The sequence below is a fragment of the Dendropsophus ebraccatus genome, chromosome 11 (assembly GCF_027789765.1).
Source record: "Dendropsophus ebraccatus isolate aDenEbr1 chromosome 11, aDenEbr1.pat, whole genome shotgun sequence".
Taxonomy (NCBI): domain Eukaryota; kingdom Metazoa; phylum Chordata; class Amphibia; order Anura; family Hylidae; genus Dendropsophus; species Dendropsophus ebraccatus.
In genome coordinates, this window is record NC_091464.1 from 13,357,250 (window position 1) to 13,376,183 (window position 18,934).

General features: G+C 42.8%; 1 protein-coding gene across 5 annotated transcripts in view; it reads right to left on the reverse strand.

Annotated features, from left to right (window-relative positions):
* Positions 1 to 4,629: 4,629 nt before the first annotated feature.
* The window catches only part of NFASC (neurofascin), a 109,597-nt gene continuing 95,292 nt past the window's right edge, over positions 4,630 to 18,934 (reverse strand). For 3 of the 5 annotated variants that reach the window (XM_069945787.1, XM_069945785.1, XM_069945784.1), the window contains 5 exons: positions 18,500 to 18,607; positions 15,310 to 15,465; positions 12,415 to 12,546; positions 10,146 to 10,215; positions 4,630 to 7,109 (listed from right to left, as the gene is read on the reverse strand). In XM_069945787.1, coding sequence (XP_069801888.1) covers positions 6,878 to 7,109; positions 10,146 to 10,215; positions 12,415 to 12,546; positions 15,310 to 15,465; positions 18,500 to 18,607 — 698 coding nt within the window. In that variant the 3' untranslated portion in view covers positions 4,630 to 6,877. The remainder of the gene's footprint in view (positions 7,110 to 10,145; positions 10,216 to 12,414; positions 12,547 to 15,309; positions 15,466 to 18,499; positions 18,608 to 18,934) is intronic. The other 2 variants (XM_069945788.1, XM_069945786.1) reach the window with 1 other exon arrangement.

Here is an 18,934-nt window from a genome sequence, read left to right on the forward strand (position 1 = left end):
CTCAGCCAGGTGTCCCATCCCAGTCACTGATTGAGTGGATGATCCATCAGCCGAATGTGTAGCGTTGCAGCTGGAGGAGCTGAAGGAGGCCTGTGTCTGTCGGATATCGTTAATGAAGCGCTATGAAGGCATGAGGACTGGTAAGTATACTTTCGTTATTATGTTGCTGCGCTCCCCTGGCTGCCTCAGATTTGTTAGTTTCATGACACTTCTACTTTCAAGAAAATTAAGTGGCACACTGTGCTGTTTGCATAGAGTGACTGACAAGTTACTAGCAGTGAGCTAGTATCGCTGGTCACATCCACAGCTCTGTGCAAAGTCACTATAGTATTGTGAAAAGTTTGACGCTGGTTATATCTGGTATATGTAGGGTGGGCCACTAGGATTAAATTCCCTGGTGGGCCCAAGGTATCCCAGTTCGACACTGAGAGTAAGTTTAGCTGTTATATACCGGCTGTCTTCAGGAGACTGGACCTGGATACAGTAAGTATAGCTGTTATATAGCTGCCTTCAGGAGACTGGACCTGGATACAGTAAGTATAGCTGTTATATAGCTGCCTTTAGGAGACTGGACCTGGATACAGTAAGTATAGCTGTTATATAGCTGCTGTCAGGAGACTGGACCTGGATACAGTAAGTATAGCTGTTATATAGCTGCCTTCAGGAGACTGAACCTGGATACAGTAAGTATAGCTGTTATATAGCTGCCTTCAGGAGACTAGGCCTGGATACAGTAAGTATAGCTGTTATATAGCAGCCTTCAGGAGACTGGACCTGAATACAGTAAGTATAGCTGTTATATAGCTGCCTTCAGGAGACTGGACCTGGATACAGTAAGTATAGCTGTTATATAGCTGCCTTCAGGAGACTAGGCCTGGATACAGTAAGTATAGCTGTTATATAGCAGCCTTCAGGAGACTGGACCTGGATACAGTAAGTATAGCTGTTATATAGCTGCCTTCAGGAGACTGGACCTGGATACAGTGAGTATAGCTGTTATATAGCTGCCTTCAGGAGACTGGACCTGGATACAGTAAGTATAGCTTTGTTATATAGCTCCTGTCAGGAGACTGGACCTGGATACAGTAAGTATAGCTATTCTGTTGATGCAGTACATGTTACATGGCCTTCTGCCTGGTCAGTGATGACCCTATGTTTTCATGTCTATACTGGGCACCTCTTCTTGACCGGTAGGATAAATCGTTCAGTAATGAAAAGTTTTGATGGTTCCTCATGGGTGTTTTTTTTTTTTAAGTTCTGAGTTGAACACTGTCTGTGCCTCTGACTTTTTCTTCTTTTCCCTGAAATTTTTAGGAGGTTACATGAAACGTATCTCAGTTTAGGTATAACACGATTAAACTAAAAGGAAGGACGTATTCATCATACACGGGATACAGTAGCCAAGATCTATTTAAGAGATCAAAAATGTTTTGCTCTATCGGACGGACAGAGATCAATGCCCCGGCTTCACTCACCTCAATTATCTCATATAACCTTGGCTGCCCAATCCTATATGAAAGGCTTCTTTGTTCATTTAGAATCTTAATGAATGTTCCTGCTTACAAAGTTGGGTCACAGGATAAACCAAGGGTCTTGATGTCATCTGATAGATCCGTCCTTGGATGAACAATGTCTCTGGAAGTCTTCACTAATCATTGGGAATAAACCGCAGTATAAAATATAGCAGGCTGAATTCTCCTTATATATTACATGCCGGGTATTTTATATACTGGTGAGCAGGAACTTTTGGTTGTTTTCTTTTTATATAAAGATTTTCTTCAGCCTAAAAAGTCTATTAGCATAGCTTCACCAGTTCATAAAGATTTTTGTGCAGATTCTTTGCTAATATAAACATTAGGAGAACAAACAGTCCGGCACTCACCAATATCTTACAATGCTTCAGTCTATTCTCTATAAATAGTAGTGCAGGCAGGGGAGGACAGGTGCAGGTATCAATGATCCAGGAAGCACCACTGCACCTGTCCTCCCCTTCCTGCACTACTATCCATATGGAATAAACTGAAGCTTTGAAAGATATTGGTGAGTGCTGGACTGTTTTAGTTTATTTTATTCCTGATTGTTGCATTCCTGGTCTGGACACCCGCATGCTTTGGCATCATCTAGATCAGGGGTACTCAACAACTTTTAGTGAAGGTTCACTTACCGGGGTCTATTGTCAGGTGAAGGTCCGAGCTGCACATCATTAGTAAATGTGTTGCGCTTCCCCAGTAGTATATAGCCCCCCTGTTGCTCCCCCAGTAGTATATAGATGCCCGCTTTGTGCTCCCCAGTAGTAAATAGCCCCCCTGTGTGCTCCCCCAGTAGTATATAGCACCCCTGCTGTGTGCTCCCACAGTTATATAGCCCCCCTGTTCTCCCCCTCCTATATAGCATATAACATTAAAAAAACTAACACTTATACTCACCTGGGTCTGGGCGTCTCCTTTTCTCTCCCCCTCTTGTGGCCGCACTGCAGCAGTCACTAGAGGCCACTCTCCCCTTGTCCTGGCGCCAAAACCAGAGACAGGACAAAGCAGCCTCTTGTGACTGCTGCGGCCACAAGAGTGACTGACAGGGAGGGAGCTGATGGCTCCCTCTCTGTCAGTGCTGCTCCTGCACGGTAATTATGAGCGCTCGTTAGGAGCGCTCATAGTTACTGTGCATAGGGGAACAGTGCAGCTCAGTATACAGGTATCATAAGCTGCAGCCGGGGTCCGGATAGCTGGTCTCCACTGACCCCTGATCTAGATGACAGGAGTCAAACTCAGGCCCTCCAGCTGTTGCAGAACTACAATTCTCATCATGCCTGGACAGCCAAAGCTATCTTTTACCTCTCCACACTCCACAGTGTCCATCTGGCGTGGCCGACGGCTTCTGAGAGTATGTAGAAAATAATAGTTATATAGAAAGTAAAAGTTATATACTTACCTCTCCAGGCTCCCCGGTGTGTATTTTATACATACTCTCATCAGCCGTTGGCTGCACATGCAAGGTCAGCAGCCGATGATTTTTAAACTTGATGAAGGGCAACGATCAGCTGATGATCTGCTCCTCGACATGTTATCTTTAATCGATTCGGCAGATAATTGCTTCATGCAATAGGACCTTAAAGCAGGAGAGGTTTTCTATGGCGATCTGTTACTGCTCTGGACAGTTCCTGTCATACTGGGATATTTAATATTTTTAATCTTTTTTTAAAGAGTATTTGTCTACTTTTTAACCAGCTGAATACTGTAAGACTAATTTAACAAAATATTCAGAAAATTGTGAATAAAATATTCAGAGAATATTCACAAAAAATTGTGCAAACAAATGCCCCTGGTACTGACCAGACATAGGCCTGCACCAGTTTGTGCGACTTTTTAAAAAGTTGCAAATAATTAATTTAGTGTAATGCAGACAAAAAGAGAGCTGCTGCACCTCACACCTATGGCTGACACTAATGCCTCTCGGCTAGATTTAAAAACAATGCCAGGATGTTGGTATATAATTTGATCAAACTATATTGCCTAATGTACCACGTGGCGACGCCTGCTGGGATTGGGGGGCCCTTGGGGTTTGGTCCTGTGACAGTGGCGTTTCAGGGCCTTTCGATGCCCTCCCTTCCCTGCTTGGCCTCGCTTTGAGGGGTTTGTGGTCGCTGACCGACACAGTTTGAGTTAGTATAGGGACTCATGTGATCCAGGAGACCTGCACATGGTACATGCGGCAATATGGTTTGATCATATACCAACATCCTGGCGTTGGTTTTTAAATGTAGCCGAGAGGCATTAGTGTCAGTCGTAGGTGTGAGGTGCAGCGGCTTCTTTCTCTCCATGTCGTATTTTACGTTTCTCTCTTTTCTGAGTGCTAGCACTCCTCCAGGTAAGACCCATGTGACCCCAATCAGCAGGAAGCACCTGGGCACACATGGCAAGTACCTCCTATTCTTCCCATTCTACCTGCGGGAGCAATGGTGAGTAGTAAGACCATGTTCACACTTGTGTTGCATGGTAGCAGCTTTCTCCACCGGCGGCGCCTGCTGGGTTTGGCGGGCTCTTGGGGTTTGGTCCTGTGACATTGGGGTTGCAGGGCCATTCTATGGCCTCTCTTCCCTGCTTGTGCTCGCCTTGCGGGGTTTGCGGTCGCTGACCGACATAGTGTTGATTTAGTGTAGGGACTCACGTGATCCAGGGGACCTGCACGTGGTACATGAGGCAATATGGTTTGACCAAATTATATACCAACATCCTGGCGTTGGTTTTTAAATGTAGCCGAGAGGCATTAGTGTCAGCCATAGGTGTGAGGTGCAGCGCTCCTTTCTCTCCATGTCGTGATAAATCTAGTGTAAATTTGATGGTGAGTTGTTTTTTTGTTTTTTTTTTAAGTTGCATCTAAACATATTTGCCCGTCGAATACCAGTCCATAAACAATAAACAAAAATGGGCAAAAAATCCAATCATTCACCTAAAAATAAGCACAAAGCCCTTGATAAATTTTCTCACCTAAGTTTTCCTCCATCTAACAGAGAAATGTAACGTTTAATTGTATAACATATAGCTTCAAGTCCTGTAGAAAAAAAAAGAGAAGAAATAATAAAACAGAAGAAAAAAAGAAAAAAAAGGAATTTATTTCATTGTTTTACAGTGATTAAAAAAGACATAACGAGGAACAGACAAGAGACAGACAGAAACCCATTAGTGACGCTCATGCAGTTCTCTGCTCGCTCCAAACAATAAGAAAACAGAAAAGCAGATTGGACAGGAGGTTCATCGTCTCTCGTTCTTTAGGAGGGGCAGGACTCTTCAGCAGTCCACAGACTCTCCTTTAAAAGCATATTTTTTTTTCTTTTCTTTCTTCAGAAAATATGACCGGCAAAGAAAAGCGCTAAAGAGGGCGATGAGTCTCCATAGAATGCACTGCGGGTTTCCGCTTGTTATACAATTAACCCCTTCAGTACCACAGACCAATATGGGCTACCCGATCCTTATAAGAGTCCAGTACTTAGGCTTGTGGTTAATGTATGGTGAAGAAGATATAAATATATTAGTGTTTCTTTGAGTGGTATTTAAATATGGATATAAGTCCTATTTACAAGGCATACTCAACCAAAAGATATGGAGGAAATCTTTAGTGCAAAAGGAGAGACAAAGGCAGAGTGTGTGTGTTATAGAAGCCGTCTATGCGGGACCATGGACAGGATATTGTTTCTGGTGATTGTTAAGGCCAGATATGGCAAAGCTTCAGAATACAGCGATAGATATACTAAGGCAGTGCCAGCTCCCCTTATTATGTACACACTCTGCCAAACCCGATATGTATTGACAGGTACAGCAGTGGAAGTTCCAGCCTCCTCCTTGCACACCAAAGGCATTATTATTAGCTCAGGTTCAGCAGGGATAGCACGTCTGTCAGTCCTACTTGCACCTCTGCAATGACGTAGACACACATACAACAGATGCACAGCAACAAAAAACTGCATCCTCTCCGGGAAAACACACATTCCTATATACACACAAGGTCACACACACATATTGGCTTAGTGTGCTAACTGTCCCGATCAGCAGCGGTGCCACCTCCAGTGTCACAAACATTCATCATATTCACAATCATTTACACGGATCCTGGGTACTGGCATTACCCATTGTCAGTGATGGTTCCGTCCCACCCATTCTGGGGCCAACAACTACTATTTCCCAAGGGGAAAAAAAGGTGAAAAGAGGGTGATCCGAAAAAAAACTGAGGACATAGATGGACGTGTTTCTGCATAGATTGTTAGTGGCACAAAGAATAAGGATGGATGTATATAATGGGGACATGTACGTCCTTATTACCATTTCCTGTGTTGCTTAAAGGGGTTATCCAGCATTAGAAAAACATGGCCGCTTTCTTCAAGAGACAGCTCCCCTCTTGTCTCCAGTTCAGGGTAAGGTTTGCAATTAAGCTCCATTCACTTTGATAGGAGCTACACCCAAACTGAAGACAAGAGTGGTTCTGTATCTGGAAGAAAGCGGCCATGTTTTTCTAACACGTGATAATCCCTTTAATATCCTCTGGTAGGGATAACTGTGTTGCTCCGCTTATAACCTTCAAATGAATATGGCCCTTGGGAAACCAGACAATGAGATATGTAAATGGTAGCAGCTACAATCAATGGACACCAGCTCCATGATGTTGGGGCATGTCCAATGGCAGTGCCAGGCTCCCATATAGCGGTGGGTTCAATACTGTCCTTAGGGGAATAATGATGATGAAGCAACACATATCCAGAGTGCCTTATTGCCCTATACGGTCTATATTACAGAACACCCTGGAGCACAAAAAAAAAAAAAAAAAAAAAAATTCACATTAAAAAATTGGAGGTAGGGGAAAATTAATAGTTAACGTAACCTCTTTGATAGATGGGGATTAGTTAGAGGTGTTTTAGATCACCCATCCCATTGCTTTTAAAAAAAAACAACATGTTCCTTTGATTCCGATCAGAAGTTGTCACCTAAAAGGGGCAAAATATGGTCCTCAGGCGACTGTAATCCTTGGTTTCCTTGAATGAATCCTGTATGGAGGAGTCACATCATACAGCAATGATTATACGGTCACCGTCTTCCTCCTGTGGAACTGAATGGAACTATGAGAATAGATTGCAAGGCATAGCTAAGGGGATGTCCCAGCAGGTAATACTGTGGATGTAGCAGCTGGAGAAGACCAGGGCTGTCCGTGATCACAGGTCTCTTGGCCGGTTTCTCAGCTGGAGATGAGGTTGTTATAATAGTAGGAATCTGTGCAGGTTTCCTATTGTGATCTAGCTGGGTGGAAAGGGTATTGTTTGTTCCCAAGAGAGTTTAGAGGCAAAGACATGGAGGTGGTAGTATCGGAGACGGAACGGGGGATGAATATTGTCCTATGCCAGGGAATATATGGCATTGACCGGCGAAGTGGCTTCTGAACTTTCATTACCCTCAGTCTCGTCCTTGTCCTTTTTAACAGTATATTGCCCTATAAAGGAACCGTCTTCATTAAACTGTCCTTCTCCTCCTTCACCGTAGTCGACAAGACTGTCATCGCTTTCCTGTTGTTTTATGGTGCCGTCTATTGAAGTCTGACTACCCTGAAGTGGTTTGTTGTCTTCATCGCTAGAAAAGAACAAAAAGGCGGGTCAGTTTAAAGCGAAGGATCTAGTAGTTGTAGGATATCGGCCTCTGCGGGATCGGTGAACGTTGCAGTAAGGATAACGGTTTAGTTAGACAGTGTTAACCAAGCACTGGTCAGTGAGAAAGTACCAATGGGTGCTATAAAATGTAGAAAACATTATCGGGTAAGGCCCCCTTCACACATCCCGTAATTTTCTTATCAGGAAATCCGGATGAATTTCCAGACCCATAGGGTTCTATTGGGTCCCCTATAGGATTTTTCATGTCCTTTACAATCGTATTCTGGCACGGATGACCCATAGGAACATTCGGTGGCCTCCAGAATTCCGGATGCATTGCAGGGAGGCCCAGGCCTGCGCAATTACCCAGCCACTGGGTGCTGATGCTGGCCTTTTAACTGTACACGCATACATAAATGCAGCACTGTGATTGACTGAGCTGGGAGCCATTGGCTCCCGGCTCTGTCAATCACTCTTGTGGCTGGAGGAAGCATTATACCTCTGGCCACAAGAGGCTGCTACCATGGATGGAGGGAAGCACCGCTACAGCAGGTGAGTATGATTCTTTTTTTTCTCCTCCGGATTTATGGTCAGGAAATACTGATGGTTTCCTGAAGCCTCCTGATCAGTGTTTCCTGACCTTGAAAACAACAACCATGGATCTGTGAAAGGGGCCTTACAGAACAATAACCTTGATCTGGAGATAGAACATTAGTAACAGTAGAACCAGGAACAGAATGGAGGAGTCCCGAGCTCTGTGCCCCCCGTCACGCTCCGGATCCCTAACAATACATCTGAACTGATATAATACTGAAATGTTTTCTTATTCAGCGGTCACACTGAAACACTGATCTTTTATGCAAGAGATGCGGAGTAAGAGCTTCTTAGTGTTAAAGGAGCAATACCCAGCACCCCACGGTAGACATCAACCGCAGATGGCCGACAGTGCTGAGAACGGCAAATCGTATATAAATGCACAGATTCTGCTGAGTTCACGTTTTGTTATTTGGCATTGAAAAAAAAAATGGACAATGAACTGGTGAGCAGATACACGAACTGGGAAAAGAAGTGCTGGCTGGACGTTCCCTGAAACCTGCCTCATACAATGTGTGACTACTTACTATACATGAGAATAATATCAGCAATGGGCAGCAGACTTCTTATGTTTGACGAAGAAATTTTCATTATTCGTTTGATCGTTGTCTTTATACACACGGAAAGATTATCGCCTAAATTCAAACAAATTTATTTTTGCACAATAATCTTTCTATGTAATAGGACCCTGTCTGCTCATCCAGCTGAGGGAAAGTGTGTGCTGCGCTACACGGGGTACTTTAGGCTATAGAAATATCTTTAGAAAATTAAAGGGAAACTCCAATTAAGAAAATTTTAACCCTGTTCAATCCCCACCCATAATCTAAGCTTGTGTGTAATAGGTTTCTATTACATAAACTAGTTGGTTTGTCTGCAGCACATCCTGACTCACACTATGAAGCTGCTGAAAATCCTCACTTCCTGCTCCACTCCTCTGTCCTCCCCGTCCCTTCTGAGACCCAGGTCACATGATCTCTGTCTTTTTTTGCCAGTCAATCTGTAACACCTCATCTGTATTACCAACCACCACATTGCACCACATATTGACCACCTGACCAAGGTCAGGGAAATAACAGCCTCTCCTGAGTAGTATAAGGGAAAGGAGACACTGTTGTTTCATCTCTTTTTCTCTTTAATCTATCTATGAATATGAGTAGATAGATAGATAGATAGATAGATAGATAGATACTGTGTTTACTGTGCAAAGCAGAAGCAGATGGAGACAGTGGTGAGTAGATACAACAAGACAGGGGCAGGTACCCAGTTCTGAGGTGAAATGCATGCTGGGAGATGTAGTTTCTTGGCCGGCTGCTATGATGTAAAACTGGGATCATTTGTAAAAGTTTGAATCTAGGGCTAGGAGCAGCGTAGACAAGTGGAAAAGGTGTCAAACATTTAGAGGATAATCAATGAGTGCACCTATATGCTTTTTGTGCATTTTATTTTTATCAGATCGCTGGAGTTCCCCTTTAAGATACACCCCTGTATTCTACCATCTACATTAGTATAAATTAACCAGGTTATTGTGTACTACCACATAAGCTATAATCAGCTGAAGTTATAAGGATTAAAGTTGCTAATATATCGGGTTAGTCACAGTAGATTTTTAAGCCTTTAAGGCAAAAAAGATTTCTCCTACCTTCCGAAAAACCTTCATGGAACAAATGGACACATGAGTATGTTTTATGAAGAGAAGAGACAGGGCCATATGTGATAGAATAGAGAGAGATGAGAGACAAGTGGAGGAGGGAGAGAGAAGCAGACACTGTAATAAGAGCAGGAGACACCATGGACATAAATGACGACAATGATCACTTCATGTGACGCAGGGAGGCACATAACACTGAGGCTTATAACAATGTATGTCCAATGGCGTCATGTTACGCTCAGCACATGTTAGGTCTGGAGTTTTATCCAGCTTTGTTTGTTACGGTTATCGTCCTTTGGCCGAGGACTCAGATAGGCACTACTGTGTCCCAGCCATTCTTAGGGCTTGTCCATACATTTCATTATCTAAGGATAATCCTATGAGGGAGGCGTCTGCCACACACAAAGCACAGAGGGGGACACATAGGCAGTGACGTCCCTCACCTGTGCTCCTTCCTGGGTAGCAAGTGGGAGACAAAGGCACAGACGTTACATGCACAGGCCGGTCTTGGACAGCGGTGGAGGACTGTCCTGTGTGTGGCGCTGTGACCTGGGGTGTTGGGCACTGAACAAGTGTGACATTGAGATACTAAGGAATGGTGGCATTTATATTTAACATCTTATTAATGTGGACAATAAGCAATGTCTAATGTGTTATATGTATAAAGTAATAGTCAATGTACAGCAAGGTTATCACCCTGTCCTTGTATGTGTTTATATAGCTAGGTATTATGTGTGTTGTCGTGATATATCACCCTACATATTCCTCTTTTCTTACCTGTAGTCAAATGAACCATCTTCATCTTTTTGATCTTCAGCTCCTAGAGCGACTTCTTTCTTTTCTCTCACTAAAGGTACAGACAAAAAAGTTATTCATCAAACAAAAATGCTAAAAAATGCTTAAAATCTGTTTTTATTATTAAATTCTGTAAATGCTGTTGAACAACTCTGCTTGCTCAATGTATGTATGATCAGTAGAGATGAGAATATTTACTGTAATAACCAAGCGATGCACTTTGTTGGCTTATCAACCAGCTTATCGCCCACTTTGTGCCGCTCCTCCCCGGGTGTCTGGAAAAGCTGGAGCCAGTCCTGGTAAACTCCTCCCAGTTTCCTAGGACTGGTTCCAACTTTTCCCAGTACCCGGGGAAGAGCGGCAAAAAGCGGATGATAAGCTGGTTGATAAGCCAACAAAGTGCGTCACTTGGTTATTACTGTACATTCGCTCATCTCTAACGGTCATTTCAGCCAAATGCAATGAGGCTAAAGTTTAATATTTTTGAAAATTTTATTGCTCTGAAAAGCGACTCTATCTCACAACCTTGCCCCCTGACCCTGATCACTGCCGTAATTATCAAAATACAGTCATATTTTCACCTTAAAAAAACGTTATGTGGGCTTTGTTCGCCCTTTAAGACCTGCCCACCTCTGATGGGACTTTGCGGAGTTCCTTAATATGTCCTGTTGTGTGAATATTTTTAGAGGCTCTCCTGGCTTTTGTTTCTACTAAATGTTTGACTTTTATAACTTTGTTTAAAAAAAAAAGTTAAAATATATTTATATATATATATATATATATAAAAAAAAAAATCATGTGAACAAAGCTTTATACAAAATTGCAAGTTATGCAAACTAATTTAAAGGGGAACTATCAGCAGGTTAGGCGACTCTAACCTGCTGATAGCCCCTTATTGAGGAGGAAGATATATCTCTTACCTTCATCCTCTGCGTCGTTGCCATGCAGTTTAGGCTGGGTTCACACTATGTATATTTGAGGCAGTATTTGGTCCTCATAGCAACCAAAACCAGGAGTGGATTGAAAACACAGAAAGGCTCTGTCCACACAATGTTGAAACTGAGTGGAATAACTTCCATTATTTCAATACAACAGCCGTTGTTTTAAAATAACAGCACATATTTGCCATTAAATGACGGCCATCCTCTCAATAACAACATTATGTGAACAGAGCCTTTCTGTGTTTTCAATCCACTCCTTGTTTTGGTTGCTATACAGCCTCAAACATACAGCCTCAAATATACGTAGGGTGAACCCAGCCTTAATGTAATCGTGTGTTTAGTAAGGCTGTTTGGAGTACTGGCCCGTCCCCGACCACCCCACTCCTTTTAATCATTGAAGTGGTCTGGCCGGGTGCAGGGCAGTGCTCCAAACGTCCTCACCGGACAGGATTACATTAACAACTGCGTGGGAATGGTGAGGAGGATGAAGGTAAGAGACATGCCCTCATCCTCAGAGCCCCATGCGCAATAGGGAGCCCTTTATCTTTTATACAGGTTGATTATAGGTGGGATGGGCATTCACAGAAATACTTGTTCCTGATAATATATTTATACAAATGGGTCAGGGATCAACCAATGAACAAGAAACCTATTATTCACTCTAACTGGATGGTTTCTGCAGCTGAACCATTTGGCCGTATATCACTTCATGTAAATGGGAGATGTGTAGCTGACAGTGATGAAATTAAAACATCAGATGAATAATCTAGTGATTGTTCATGCAGCCCGGCCTGCACCATACCTGACATTTGTAAAGGCCAAGTGTCTGTGAGCACATGCAGAGGACACTATCCCCTAAGCCAGGGATGGGGAACTTTCGGCCCTCCAGCTGTTGCAAAACTACAATTTCCATCATGCCTGGACAGCCAAAGCAACTAGAGGACCGAAGGTTCCCTATCCCTGCCCTAAGCATTCACCAACGGTAGCACAATGTTGCCAATAGCTCCCATTAACATCGCTTGGCCATTGGTGAAGGCATGGGGGGCATGGGTCTGTCTTCACCACCGTCCCCCCCCCCCCCGAGTCGTGATGACGTCATCACAACTTGGGGGAAAATGCCTTCCCGGAGCCAATCATGCGACAGATCACAGGCATGGGGAGAGGTAAGTAAGGACTGGTTTTCATGTTTGCTACTGCTGGCCATTAGATTTTAGCCAGGGCCGGACTTCTCCTTTAAGTGATGCATTTACATTGCATTTCCACTGGGTTACTGCCTTAGAGCAAATCCCATTGAGGTATATGCCTCTTACCTGGGTACTTTCCTCCTCGACTCCTCTTGATGAAGCAAACAATGAGAATGATGAGCACCAAGAGGGCAACCGCACACATGAGTCCAATGAACCAGCCCTGGGTAGCTATATCCACCTGGTTCTTTGTATAAGCTGAGAGAAGCAGAAGACTGGTTATAGCAGAGCTGTGCACATACATAGACGTAACAACGATGACATGTATAACAAAGGACACAGAATCCACACAGAGAAAGAAAAAAAAGTCTAAATAGTAGCATTAAAAGAATGATGAAACTCTGTAAATCACAGATTTGTGGAATACTGATCCCCAACCTTGTCTTTCAAGCAACCCAGACAGTGCAGTCTTTTTGGGATCTCTTTACAGCATAGAAGTTGGCTCCGTATGAGTCAATCAGGCAGATTCTCTGGAGCTCATGGGAAGAGACCAAGAATTGCAGTATTTTGGGGGCTGTTGAGGACCAGAGATGGGAAATCCTCTAATTAAATATTCAAGAGCAAGAGGAAATCAGAAGAGAACAATGTTTAACTAGAGACGGAACAATGGAATATAGAAACATGTAGATGGATCCAACCCCCCCGCTTCACATACAGTACACACAGTCCATGCAACAATAAGAATGGTGGCGGCGGCGGCCGGTGAACAAATCGTTACATCCAGAAACAAAGCCATATCTATACATACATATTTTATAGGGAGAATCCAGCTGCCTCAAAGTAACGATGGCCATACCAGTGCACATTTTACATAAGATCGCTGTACCATTCAGCAAAGTCTAACATGGCCCAATATTGATGAATAAAGTAATTTTACCACTTTCTTTCCCTTCCGTCTGCTCTGCTGTCCTCATTAGCCCTACCTCCTGCCTAGTTTACATCCTGTAACAGAATTCCTATACTTGCTGTACACTATAGTTGGTAGTTCAACCACTATACATTACCGTTGCACTCAAACACCAGCAGGGGCTGCATTCGGAGCTTCTGCTAGTAGTTTAGTTATATTGGACAGGAAGAACAGCACAGCAAGCAATGCTACTCTTCATGACAATTCAACGGACACAATAGAACCTTATTATGGACCACACTATAAGTCTAGGGGTCTGTTGAACACCACTAAGGGCCCTATTCCACCGGACGATTATGGTTCAGATTATCGTTAAATCGTTCGAATCTAAACGATAATCGTTCAATTGAAATGCAGTTAACGATTAACGACCGAACGAAAAATCGTTGATCGCTTTATAAGACCTGGACCTATTTTTTTCGTTGTTCGTTCGCAAATCGTTCGCATTGAATAAGACATCGTTCGGTCGTTCGTAGTAGATACACACGCAATAGCGAAGAAAAAACTATCACAAATACAATCATAAGTAACGATTATCGTTCTATGGAAATGAGTGAACGTTTTTAGGTCTTTCGCAATAGCAGTCGTTTGAGATCGTTAATCGTTAACGATAATGCGAGCGATAATCGGCCGGTTGAATAGGGCCCTTACTGTATATGTGTTGTATGACAAGCCTGGCACTGCCAACATTCTGCTACACCATGCTAAACTGCTAAACTATGATTGTTCTGAATGTTCTGATGAGCAGAACATTGAGGTGTCCAAGAACAGGGCCTGTCTCACTAACTACAAGACATCTTACATGAGAGATGTTACTAGATTTGTCCACTTGCAAACACTAGTAACATGGACCAGTATAGAAAAACAAGAATCGAGTATTTGAAGGTGATTTTTGTTTTCCCAATGGTGAATACCCTCATGTGAATACACTGAATATTCTGCTGATCTTATGAGAAATCTGCGGGTACGGCCACCGGCACACAATTCATAACTGCTCTTAATGATAAAGGAAACGCTAACAAAGAAGATGCTCGAAATGAATTGGTTTTATCTACTAAGAATAATTCCATAAGGCGGCATTTACCGAGACAACCTTTTCATCATCTCCAAACTACTCAGCCATAACATACATCGTATATGGAATTGTGTCGATTATTATCGTTAACAGAAGAAAAACACACAAAAAAAAAAAAAAAACACCAAGGGGGACATTTACGACTGAGTCTCAAACGTGCTATTTTTCTACATGAGTATTCGTCTGTTTTTTACTCTGCCGAATTTACCAAATATCCATAAACGTGAATAAAAATAACGGCAGAATAATAGCAGGAAAAAAAAAATCACCTGTTTTGAGGATTTTTTTTTAAAATTGTGATAAAATTGTGATAAATTGGGCGCAAATCCAAGATTATGCAACTTTTTTGAGGAATACGCAGGTAGAATTTTTTATTTTTTATTTTTTTAAATTGCATCCAAAAAAATATCCGCCCTTCGAATACTGGTTCATAAACAGAACCTAGTCCAAAAAATGGGCACAAAACCTATATATTTAACAAAAATTTGGCACAATGCCCATGATAACTGTTTATAAGGACTAAAGAGGACAAGAAGCAAACGGTGATGAGCAGTGTTGAGCGGAGAGGCCAGACTGTTTGGGTTCGGCAATGTTCTCTGGACCTGAACGCTCAGTATTTGACTGCTGGCGGCTGCAGAAGTTGGATGAAGCCCTGGGAATTCCTGGAAAAGATGGATACAGCATTTGGGTTCAGAAAAAGTTGCTGAACCTTAACAGTTCGGCCTCGGCTCAGCACGAGTAATAAGTAAAAGTTCTATATATATCCAGTCGGCTGTCGCCTGTTTTTCTCAAGAGAGGAGCTGCGTCTGACTGCAACATGGCGCTAGTATTACTGCTCAGCAATTTTCCTCTTTATCACTTCCCATTTCATGTGAAGTTGCACAAGTACGAGGCATCTCCCATACGGAGCGGACGTCACTCTGAAGATACAAAATACAATGCGTCTTTGCTGTCACAGAAAAGAGAAATCCCTCCTCACCTGAGTTGGTTTCGAAAGTCACGAATGGGCTTGTGAGCGAGTGGTGCTCCTGGGAATAAACCCGTACCCGGTAGGTCATCCCAGGGAGCAGGTCAGAGAGCTGGATGGCTGAGGGGGGATGACCCCTAACAGGAACAGTTCTGCTCATGTTATTACCTGATAGGAAAGAGCTGAGGATGAAGGTCGTCTGACGGGACAGGAAAGGGACGGGGTAGCCACAGCAGATGGGTCATGCAAATGAAGCGAACATCAACATTCAGGTAGATGGTGGCTCTGATCATTGGACTTCTGGGGTACATGGAGGCTGTCGTTTATCTTCCTTTAGAGCATTACACACACTACATAAACTAACATGGGTATAAAAGCCATCACAACATCTAACTGTGCCAATGTCCTTGCTCCATTCCAAACACACCACTCTTCTATACTAAGGAAAAACGACTTTAGCTGTGTCCTTCTCCAATACCACAATCAACCGGCCCTGATTTTAATGATTGCTACAGCTACTTTATATACGTGGCTATACAAACATGTACCAAATGCTACTCTTGATCTTCATAGCTTAAAGGGGTATTTCGCTCAAAATTAAATTTTAATTGGTGAGAACATAACAAACAGCCTACTCTCTCCGCACTCTCCCAGTGTCCTCCTGCGCCATCTTCAGGTCCCGGCTGAGCAATCCCACCTGCACGTTTTGAGACTGACTTGTCTGGGGATGACAGCCCACTCGGCCAATCACTGACCTCAGTGTTGCTCCCATCTCAGTCAGTGATTGGCTGAGCGGGCTGTGACTGTCAAACGTGGCCATCTCGGAAGTAGAGGTGGGATCCATCAGCCGGTACCCAAATAGGTGGGAAGAGGGGGATGCTGGAGGTAATAATAGGCTGTTTGTTATGTTCTCGCCTCACCAAGGGCAGCAACATATTAAAAGTCAACTTTGGTGTAACTGCCAGTTACCTTGTTCCTATTCTATTCTTGTGGTTTAAAATGTGGAAAAACTTTAATAAAAATGATCTGATTAAAAAAAAAGAAAAGAAACTCAACATAAAAGTTGAGTAGAATACCCCTTTAACCACATAAGATTTTTGCTCTTCCTCCATCTTCTCTCGCGTTATATTAAAGCAGTACTCCAGCAATTTTTTTGTGCAGATTTTTTTTTTTTTTTTGGTTCTCTAAGATTCACTTTGCCATATAACGGAATGGAAGTTTTTTGCAGACTGCAGCCACTGTGTACGCAGCTCCTGAGCATGCGACATACACCCGATAAAAATGTCAGGGAGGGGGAGGTCTGACAGAGGCCGAGACTGATCTGTTTATACAGAAGAACAAGCTCCGCACTGGTGGTCACACTGTGATCACATGGTAGAGGTGCCTAGAGTGAAATGTATGGATCCAACTGAGCCGGAACGAAACAAATGACACTGCAGAAATACTGCTGCTAAATTTGCATTATATGTGCAAAAAAATGTACTGGAGTGCCCAACAGGTTATTATTCACCTCGAGAACCTTTACTTTACCTACTCAAACTGTTACTAATAGTTACTACGATAAAAGCAAAATACGGTATAAAACACAGCTGTATTCTAAATCTAACAACATGCTACATTAAAGTCTATGGAAGAATATCAGTCTGTGCACAGATTCCAAGATATTAAAGCAATAAGGCAAAAAGGTTGCAGAAAAAAGCCAGCACAGTCATCACTATAAATGTATACTATCGATAAGAATCCTCAATGACAGAGTACACATGTATATAGGCGTACCAGTCTATAATACTGTACTGCTTGTAGAAGATGAACAGGAAAACCACCGAAATGCTACTCATCTAATACGCTGATCCTCATAGTTCAAGAAGTGTCAATCTGGATGGCATGTGACACACAACATATAAAGCCGACCCAATCATATATGATATAAAGCATATGTAATGCAAGGCATGCTGATCAGATGTTTAATATATGAGGTGGCAAGATATTTCAATCAGAAAAGATATAATAGACACTTTAAGGTTAGAAAAACATGGGCACTTACTTCCAGAGACAGCATTGAAGTGAATAGAGCGCCATTCAAACATTACTCTTCATATGTCATTGCCCATAGTGAGACTAACAATTCCTTCTATACTTATTATTATCTATTCAGTCTCCTTCCCCCAGTTCTAAGCTGCTGTTTTCTGCTGAAGACACAAAATAATCTGTGTGAGCTTTTCTCTGTCCCCCTCCTCCCCCCTCCCTTCTGAGAAAGCTGATGTAAACAAGTCCCTGGCAGGCTGTATATGCAACATTGTAGCTTCTTTCTAATGCAGAGAGGGTTAATCTGAGGTTAAGTTGCTGATGTACTCATTGTGATTATCCCTCCTGACATACAAAGTTGCTGATACAGCCTGCCAGGGACTTGTTTACATCAGCTGTCACACAAGGGAGGGGGGAGGAGGGGGGGACAGAGATAAAAGCTCACTCACACATAGATTTTTTGTGTCTTCAACAGAAACAGCAGCTCAGAATTGGGAAAAGGAGACTGAATAGATAATAACAAGTATGGAAGGAATTGTTAGTCTCACCATGGGCAACAACATATGAAAAGCTATGTTTGAGTGGAATACCCCTTCAATTGCAAACAAAACCTGAACCGGAGACAAGAGTCTTGTTGTCTCTGGCAGAAAGCGGCCATGTTTTCCTAAGGCTAGATAACTCCTTTAAATTAATGCAGTGCCTCTAAGCATGGACAATTTCTGTACGCACCCAACCACCTCATATATATATATATATATGTAATGTTTAACGAAACAGCATACATAGTCATGTGTGGGACTTTCAGACCATTTTTAAAAAGCCAATCAGGAAGCCGTGTCAAATCTTTGCTGTAAATTACCGCAAATAATTTCATTTCCGTAAGAGTCCCCATAAATGTCTATGTAACTACATGGCGGTGCGTTTCTTGAGCTTTTATTGTACAAGCTGAGTAAATGTGATGCTGACACTCCAGGAGTGGTGGTATAATATATTCTAGGATGGGGTGGTTATTAGTATATATGTCCACAAATATGTTCTGCTTCTGTGTTAGTGACAACCACCTCCTGAAGTGCCATCCTAGATCATGGCGGTGCACAGTGCAGCCTTAGCTGGTTGTTGGTGGTGGCTAGTAGGTCCATTCCAGCTACACACACTCCACATGCAGAATGATGCTTACTGTCAATATACTCAACCATAACCTCAGTGCCCATCTGTACATTATATACCCAGGTGATGTTTGCCCAGTGGCTGTTGGGGGATATTTTGAGGTCCCAGTGTTCAGGTGCTGTTGGGGAGGTGATGTACAAGTTAGATAAAACAGCATGCTATACGGAAAATCATCTTCTTACATGGCTGCTTATTCATCCTTAATATATAATGCATCATTAAAGGGAATCTGTCAGTGACTGCTCCTCCCTGTTCTTCATGAATAATCAATGTTGCCGGGCCTCCTGCTTGCTCAGCTTTCAGTCAGTGTCTCTGATTGCTGATCAGTCCTCTGTAGGCAGTTTATGTCTGAAAGAAACACTCACATAGGGTGGGTTCACACTAGGGATTCCGCATGGATAAGTTCTGGCGGATACCATCGCTCGTACCTGCTCACGGCAGCATG